This window comes from Triticum aestivum, chromosome 3D (genome assembly GCF_018294505.1).
Source record: "Triticum aestivum cultivar Chinese Spring chromosome 3D, IWGSC CS RefSeq v2.1, whole genome shotgun sequence".
Lineage (NCBI taxonomy): Eukaryota > Viridiplantae > Streptophyta > Magnoliopsida > Poales > Poaceae > Triticum > Triticum aestivum.
In genome coordinates, this window is record NC_057802.1 from 559,593,301 (window position 1) to 559,602,841 (window position 9,541).

Genomic DNA, 9,541 nt, shown 5'->3' on the forward strand with positions numbered 1-9,541 from the left:
AAGTTTGTACTCTGGACGGTAATACATGCCCTCTCGAGGTTGTACTGATGTGAATCCTTTCAAACTTCTCTGGCTTACATCGTTGAACAGGCTGTATTCTTTTTCACCACCGCCATTGTTTTTGTCCATCTCCTCCACCAGCATTCCACGAATACATACTGGACTAGCACACCTAGTTTGTGCTTCAGGAAATAAGATTGTAGGTCAAGGTTCATATACACAAAGTTTGAACTTCACTCAAAAATAGATACTTCAGCCTCACACATACAAACCGAAAACACGCAAAAATTGGTTCTCTTTAGACATATCAACATGGCACAATTCTTTTTGTAGTAACTATAGTTGAATTGTTGTGTTTTTCTTGTTACTAAACTAGTATAAAAATAGTTATTGAGTGTATATCCGAATTGATATATATTTTTGTCAATGAATTGGTGTAATATCTGTACTAGAACTGCTACAACAGTATTATATATAGAACCAAGCACTCTCATCAGAGCAAGTAATTGAAATGATTAAGCCAAGTCAGAATGTCCACATGGCACCTCCACAGGAAAGCATAATGTGAGAAATGATTCAGCCATGTCAGGATGTCCACAAGGCACTCAACCCATTTCACATTTCTAATCCAACTGAGAATTATCTCATATATTCTAGCCTGTGATGTGTGAGAAGAATAGATGCAGGTTCATCACCATAGCAGCTGCACCGCTCCAGCATATAGAGATTCAGATGACTCCATTTTTACAGTAGAAAGAGAGTGAGGTTCGCCTTCAACAACCTGCAAAAGTAGAAACAATGTAACTTTTTAGATGTTGCAGATATATAACTCAAAAGCACATATACCATGATGACTCTATCATGAGAGTAGTTATAAAAAATCAAACTTGTTGCTTCAGTTACCTCATTTTCCCAGACTAGTTCTCTCATGAAAAAAAATGCAGGAACATCTAAAAGAATGCATTCTTTTAGTCCTCAGACACCAAAGAGAAATCCAGAGAAAATCGTTGAACCTTCAGAAGCATAACAACGAACAGGTTGTGAGCATGGAGCAGTTCAAAGGCGGGATTTTGATGCAGCATAATGTACAGATGCACCTCCCCTACTGTTCAGATTGTGTAGATCATTTAGTTCCATAACACGCTCACACACGCAGCACACAGACGCAAACACATTGGTCGGCTGGAAGCCGGAGCAGGAGCAGCCGCGCAAGGCGGAGCTTGGGAGGCGGCCGCGGCCGGCCAGACGACGGGACGGCCCGCCGCAAGCGCCGGCAAGTACTACTCCCTCCATAAAGAAATGTAAGATCGTTTAGATAACTATTTTTAAACGATCTTATATTTCTTTACGAAGGGGATACTTGATAATTTCTACAAATTACAAGTCCGCATTATGATTCTTTTATGGGGAGAAATCTCTAACAAAGGGATAACTGGATGAAATATGACGACGACCTTACAATCTTTCAACGAACATAGCAGATAACCGACTGAATCCCTAACAAAGAAGGGAATAACTGACAGAAATGTTGACGACGAATCTTTGATATTTGGAAGAAAGAAAAAAGGAGACTGGATGCTGCTGCTCTGCTCGGCTTTGAACCGTACGTCTCATGAGTACACTACTACAGAGCAAGAAACTCCGGCAGGGCACAGATCCTCACGTCGCTGCGGCAAATCGGGCACGTCGTCGCCTGGCAGAACCACCTGAAAATGCACCGGCGGTGGAACGCGTGCGGGCACCTCGGCGGCTGCACGGCGGGCTCTCCATCCAGTCCCTCCAAGCAGATAGGGCAGTTGTCCGGCCTGTCGCTGCCGCCCAGGTCCCTCTCCTTGCACGCCATCAGGAGAGCCTGCTCGTCATGTATGAACTGCCGGTCCACCTCCATGACGAAGCGGAAAGTGAAGCCGCGGGTGGCGCTGTCGCCGCACGCCACGCGGACGATCTGCGGCACCACGTTCGAGGGTACGACGCCGTCCCACTCGTCGTCGGAAAGGCGGAGCACCCGGAGCTGGGGCATTCTCGCCAGCATCCTGCGGAGCGCCCAGCGACACGCACCGTCGCTCTGGAGCGCGGAGAGGTCTCTGACGAGGAACTTCATGGCGGAGCCGTTGCTTGGCCCGATGTACGCCTGGTGCATCACGATCGGGGGCTGGCCGCGTCCGCGGAACTCCAGGGACCGCTTCACGGAGCACTTCACGAACACCGCGAACTGGTACCCAGCGTCGGGCGGCGCGGGATCGACGGAGAACCAGCTGGCGGTCGCCTCGACACTGCGCATGACTAATAGGCCAGCGGCCGCCGCGGCGGCGACGGCGTGATTCGACATCGCCGTCGCTATTTCACTACACCCGCTGGCAACATGGGATCTGTCGTGGCAAAGCTGCAGATGGTTGCGGTGCGGATAGCGGTGGCGCTATTTGTAGTCGACGGCCGGGGGGCGCGTGCGCGTACAGCGGCTACCAGTCGGAGAGGCTTCGGGCGGGACATTCGAATTCTTGTTAGGAAACGAACGCGATGGAAATAAAAAAAGGAAATATTTTACTCCGTTTCACGCGGCAAATTCGAATTCTTTTTAGGAAACGAACGCGATGCAAAATGTTTTTAGGAAAGAAACGAACGCGATGCAAATGTTTTTCTTTTTAGGAAAAGAACGCGATGCAAATCTTCCGTTTCACACGGAAAGGGTAGGCAGTTAAATGATTCTTTTTTTGACATCAAAGTTAAATGATTCCTTTTAGGAAACGAAACGTGATACAATTCTGCTGTCCGTTTCAGGCCTTTAGCCTCGCCTTAAGCACAAGTTAGTTTTTTTTCGATGCGTACATAAAATGTGGGCTGGCCATTTGCGCAGCCCATTAGCGTATATATTTTTTCACTTCCCAAAAAATATTTTATATATCTAAATAATAAATGAAAATAGAGTTTGCTTTAATAAATGAGATATTAGAAAATTAATAGATCAAGAGAAAAATATCATCTATTTATAGTTTTGTTCATATAGCTTCTTAGATTACTTCTTGTATACTTACAAAATTTACACTGATAGTGAAAAGTATTTCCTGAAATCACAAATAAAAGGGTAAAAAAATAGTAAACTATAGTTTGCCGCTTCGCGGACGCCATTCGCAGGCAGATGATTTGGGGGCGGGGGGGCATGTGGAACTCATATGTAAGGCTAGTTATTGAAACGGGAAGAACAAAAGTCATCCTTGAAGCGCAATAACATCGCGCCAGGGCAGGGCATCAAAAGTCAAACTTGTAATACATGTGTCACTTCTTTCTCATGCCACTAAGAAAATGTTATCAGCACTGGAGTCGGCTTCATGCAATTACTCTATATTGATTCTTCATTATTAGGGTCTGATTACATTATCATTGCAAAAAAAATATTGGAGTTCGTTAGGAAAAGAAGCCATGACAACCGTATTACTTTAAGCAAAGGAGCACATGATGAAAACTATATGACACCCATCACATTATTACATAATGATACCATTTACATTACATTACGTAATGTTGATGGAACAAAGTAATGCATAATAAGGGTAGCTATTTCTTCCATGATGAAATACCAAGGAACTTCTTGTATGGAGCAACAAGTCATGTCAATGAAAAAATGCTAGATCAAACAATCTACTAGTTTGAAAAAAAAATGCCACTTTGGTGGAATAATTTCTTGCACAATATGGATTTTTATGTATGCTCGAAGGAAAAAACTTCCAGTATGAAGAAAAAATCCGTGCCAATTAAACAAGTGTTGCACAATACGAAACATATTTCGGTGTTCACAAAATAAGCAATATATTTGATTTATTTTTTGTATATTGGATCAAAAACTTTAGTGGCGTGAAGGAAATGATTTTATGTAGCCTGAATAATGAAAAATAGATGAAACACTTAAAAAGTATTTATGAAACATTTTACAAAAAAATATAGCTACTGTGTATTAGGTGAATGTCACCCATAAAAAGTATTTATGAAACATTTTACAAAAAAAATATAACTATTGTGTATTATGTGAAAGTCATCCATAAAATTGTTAGTGGGTAGGGCTTGAGAAAATCCTATCGAGCTCGGTGGAAAACTATGGATAAATAGTTGAGTGCAGCATTTTGGAGGACGAGCTCCATGGAGCTCTTTTTTAAAAGAAACACAAAAAATATATTATTAAGTTTCAAAAAAATCTGTAAAAAATATATGCGTTCATATGGATGTGTTTTACGTGTGTGTAAGTTCTGACAATGACATACATTATGTTGAGAGCTACACAAAAAAGACAAATTCGTGCATTTTTTTATAGTGAACAGTACGTGCACTGTTCACCATTTCAAAATCACAATTCTGTATTGTTATGTAGCTCTCACAGTAATGTATATCATCTTCAAATTTTACACACATGTATTACACATCCGTATGAAAATGTATGATTTTTTTAGATTTTTTTGAAACTTCAAAATGTAAAATTTTAAAAAAAATCAAAATAAAGAGCTCCATGGAGCTTGGCCTCCATTCAGCATTTTCGTCAATATTTGCTCTTAAAATACAATTGCAATATGTGTGGAAAGGGTAGTCATCATATGCAGGGTGGCACAATTAAGCGAGCGGGCAGGCATCACAGATCAAAATTCACAACGGTAAAAGACACATGTGTCATCCTCTGTCGCTTCTTTCTCGTGCTACTCAACTACAATTAGCATTGGAGCTAGCATAGGGTCTTCCGATGTTTGTCTCTTAGCATGGGTTTGTAGCTAAAATGTTGATGTGGCACATCAATTAAGGGAGAGTGGGGAGTTGTATGTTAGTGGAGATAAAGTTTAACCATGTTTCTGTATGTAGTGTAACCGATGCTCTAATCCGGTGTGGCTTCTCGCCCTATGTTTCTCTCCTTCCCATCTCTCTCTAACTAACATGAACCCTATACCAAATTAATGTAACATCATTTAGATAAAAACATAAAGAGACAATGCATTGGGTGGTTGTCTCTAAAACTCTTTCACCACCTAGAATGACGAGTTAAGAGCCAATGTATTAGGTGTGCCCTTAGTACAACTATCTTTAAACATTCTCTCAGATTAGTAAAGGATTACTTTAAGCAAAGGAGCATGCAATAGTCATTTCTATGGAAGAAACGTGTCTAGTTGTAATTTTCATTTTCGGCAAGAAACAAACCTTAATAGACGTGGAAGTCCATCTACTCCACCTTTTTGTCTTTGAAGGCTAGCTAGCTATATGGTCGTGCACTAGCTAGCAATGCCCAGCAAGACTTGTCACAGCTTAGTGAGTTATTTTGCTTCGATGGAACGGAGCTTTAGCTTCACAAGCACAGATAGCATAGCCCACATACTTACAACACTATCCATGACCACCACGCCGAGCTCGTAATCGCATAACTCCCAGAAACGTCTACTCGCTTGATCCTAGAGATTGTTGTTTCCCAACGCATGACATACTACAAGGTGGGGTTCCTCTATGAACAGCGGAACGACCATTACGACAAGGCCCGAGATCTCATCGACACATCGGATGAGCCTTGAGACCTTGAGACATTGTTCCACCCAACCACCCACATAGCAAATTCAAATTACAAAGTGAATTTCGAGTTCAAGCCAAAGCATTCCTTTCTTCCGGGCCAAGCTTATAAGTAGTCATTGCGCTTAACGGCCCAGTCTGGGCATGAGTGCCATCTGGGGAGCCTCCTGTTGCGGTTGGCCACGACCTAGGTGATCTTTGAGATAAAAATGTGCTCATTGCGCTTGAATATTTTCAAATAAATTTTGAATTTAAATTTTTTCACCTCGGTATAGATAGGTATTAAACACATATTTATCAAAAATGTGTTGCTAACTTTTTTGAGATAAAAATGTGCTATTAGCTCAGTGGAATATTCTCTGCACCCATCATATCTGTGCAACTCACGAGTTCATGCCTAGTCGGCCTCTAACTTTTTCACATTGTTGTGGCATACATGTTCCATAAAGTAACAAAAAAAGTGCAACTCGGGATTCCATAGATGTGGAAGGCACGCACCTATCACTGCGTCGTGACTAGTTAGCTTGTTACATGAAAGATGCTACTCCCTCCGATCCAAATTAATTGCTGCAGCTCTAGTACAAGTTTATACTAAAGTTGTGACAATTAATTTGGATCGGAGGGAGTATGATATTTAACTATACAATGACTGATTAAATTTAGTTCTTGTTAAACATTGGCATTTCTTCGCAATATGTGTGTTAACCGTGGGGAGGCTTAGTGGATCATGTTCCACGCATAAGACATGGAATAATTTCTTTTTGAGAGGTGTAAGGCACATAATAATGATACGACGGGCATGAGGCACTGTTGTTGGGCTAGCCCACGTGCTCTGGGTTTCGTTGTTTGTTCTCATTTTTATCTGGTGTACTTTTGAAATTTTTTTCTAGCTTTCCTGTTTTGGCTTTCCCTTTTTATTTAATTTTATGTTTCATTTAATTTTACATTTTTTATTTTCATTTTTTTTGTTTCTTCTTGTTCAAAATAAATATGTAACTTTTTTTATAAAATGAATGAACTTAATTTTGAAAATAAATCGTTCTAAAGTACAAATACATTTTTTAATCCATGAATAATTTTAAAAATTATGCAAACACAATTTAAAAAGTCATGAAAACTTTTTTAAATTATCAAAAAAATTCTGAAATAGCGCAATCATTGTTCAATTACAGGAACATTTTCCTGAAATATTTGAGACTATATAGAATTATTAGATCATTTTTTGGAAATATGGGAAACATTTTTTATTGCACTAACATTTAAAAAAATATTTGAACTATATTTAAAGAAAAAATTAATATTTTGAAAGTTTAATAACTTTTTAAAAATGTAAGATCATTTCTATAAGATATAATACTTTATTTAATTGTACAAACAGTGTTAAACATTTTGTGAACTCTTTAGAAATTGCCTGAACATTTTTTGTTAAAAGTTTGAGCATCTTATATCTTATATTTTATATATACTAATCAGAGGCACCATAAGAAGCTCCACTTAATCCTTGAAAACTAAGAAAATTGTCCATCTGGTCTCGATGTTAAATATGTAGAGCTGTTGGAGGAGATTTCAGGAGTCCTTAGTCGGATGAGGTTTCAGGAGTCTCACGTGATGCCCCACGTCCACTCTAGCAAACTACTGCGCAGATTATCTTCCTCCACGCCCCCGCAAAAAGAGAATATCTTCCTCGCTGTAGAAAAAAAATCTTGCATACTCCTTCCTAAAGGAAATATGCCCTAAAGGCAATAATAAAGTTCTTATTTATATTTTCTTATATCATGATAAATGTTTATTATTCATGCTAGAATTGTATTAACCGGAAACTTAGTACATGTGTGAATACATAGACAAATAGAGTGTCCCTAGTATGCCTCTACTAGACTAGCTCGTTAATCAAAGATGGTTAAGTTTTCTAGCCATGGACATGTGTGGTCATTTGATGAACGGGATCACATCATTAGAAAATGATGTGATGCACAAGACCCATCCGTTAGCTTAGCATAATGATCGTTTAGTTTTATTGCTATTGCTTTCTTCATGACTTATACATGTTCCTCTGACTATGAGATTATGCAACTCCCGAATACCGGAGGAACACCTTGTGTGCTATCAAACGTCACAACGTAACTGGGTGATTATAAAGATGCTCTACAGGTGTCTCCTAAGGTGTTTGTTGGGTTGGCATAGATCAAGAATAGGATTTGTCACTCCGTGTATCGGAGAGGTATCTCTGGGCCCTCTCGGTAATGCACATCACTGTAAGCCTTGCAAGCAATGTGACTAATGAGTTAGTTGCGGGATGATGCATTACGGAACGAGTAAAGAGACTTGACGGTAACGAGATTGAACTAGGTATGACGATATCGACGATCGAATCTCGGGAAAGTAACATACCGATGACAAAGGGAACAACGTATGTTGTTATGTGGTTTGACCGATAAAGATCTTCGTAGAATATGTAGGAGCCAATATGAGCATCCAGGTTCCACTATTGGTTATTGACCAGAGATGTGTCTCGGTCATGTCTACATAGTTCTCGAACCCATAGGGTCCGCACGCTTAACGTCCGATGACGATTTGTATTATGAGTTATGTGATTTGATGACCGAAGTTTGTTCGGACTCCCGGATGAGAGCGCGGCCTACGTCGTCTTCACCAGCCTCGGCGACGACAAGCGCAGCGAGCGCCTCCTTCGGCAGGAGGTGAACACCGTCGTCCCAGCCAAACCGGAGTTCATGCATTGGTCGGATCGCCCGATCACCTGGACCCGGGAGGATCAACCGGCAATCATGCCGAGCCCGGGTGGTTACGCCTTCGTCCTCAACCCCACCATCGTCGCTCAGCGCACATGCAAGTTCTTCCGAGTCCTCATCGACGGCGGCAGCAGCATCAACATCCTCTACCGCGACACGATGACCAAGCTCGGTCTCAAGGCCGAGGACCTGGAGCCAACCCGAACGATCTTCCACGGCATCATACCCGGCCTCTCCAGCTCCCCCATTGGCCGGGTCCGGCTAGATGTCCTGTTCGGTGATAGCGGCCACTTCCGGCCCGAACCGATCTGGTTCGAGGTGCTGGACCTGTCCAGCGCGTATCACGCGTTGCTGGGCCGGCCCGCGCTCGCCAAGTTCATGGCGGTTCCCCACTACGCGTATCTGAAGATGAAGATGCCGGGTCCCAAGGGCCTCATCACCATCGTCGGCGATTACCGCAAGTCCCTGGAGTGCGCCCGAGACGGCTCCAAGTTGGCCGAGTCGCTGGTCATTGCCGAGGAGCGGCGCCAGCTCGACCGGATCGTCGCCCTAGCAGGCGAGGCCTCCACCGCGTCAATCCCGACCCCGGACCCGGCCGACGAGGCCGCCTTCAAGCCCTCCAAGGAGACCAAGAAAGTGAAGCTCAACCCAGAAGACCCCAGCTGCAGCAAGTACGTTGTCGTAGGCGCCCGCCTCGACAGCAAATAGGAAGGCGAGCTCGTCGACTTCCTCCGTGAGAATCGGGATATCTTCGCATGGACCCCCAAGGACATGCCGGGTATCCCGAGGAAGTACGCCGAGCACAAACTTCACGTCCGCAAGGACGCCAAGCCTGTCCGTCAACCCCTACGACGATTTTCTGAAGAGAAGAGAAGAACCATTGGTGAAGAGGTCGCCAAGCTTTTGGCGGCCGGCTTCATAATGGAAGTATTTCACCCCGAGTGGCTGGCCAACCCAGTCCTCGTCCTGAAGAAGAACAAGACCTGGCGCATGTGTATCGACTACACCAGCCTCAATAAGGCCTGTCCCAAGGATCCGTTCGCCCTCCCGCGGATCGACCAAGTCATCGACTCGACCGCCGGGTGTGAGCTCCTGTCCTTCCTGGACGCTTACTCCGGCTACCACCAGATCAAGCTGGACCCGGCCGACGCCCTGAAGACGTCCTTCATCACGCCCTTTGGGGTGTATTGCTACATCACCATGTCGTTCGGCTTGAAGAACGTCGCCGCCACCTTCCAGCGCTACATGCAGAAATGTCT

The 9,541-nt window shown here is 43.1% G+C and overlaps 1 protein-coding gene across 1 annotated transcript; it reads right to left on the reverse strand.

The window, feature by feature from the left end:
- Nucleotides 1-1,624: 1,624 nt before the first annotated feature.
- On the reverse strand, nt 1,625-2,366 carry LOC123075426 (uncharacterized). Its single transcript, XM_044498031.1, has one exon. The coding sequence runs from the start codon at nt 2,327-2,329 to the stop codon at nt 1,625-1,627; it is 705 nt and encodes a 234-aa protein (XP_044353966.1). The 5' UTR covers nt 2,330-2,366.
- Nucleotides 2,367-9,541: the final 7,175 nt, after the last annotated feature.

Bases quoted from the DNA above. Each gene is read 5' to 3' on its own strand.
- LOC123075426 (XM_044498031.1), bottom strand. From the start codon at position 2,329: ATGTCGAATCACGCCGTCGCCGCCGCGGCGGCCGCTGGCCTATTAGTC.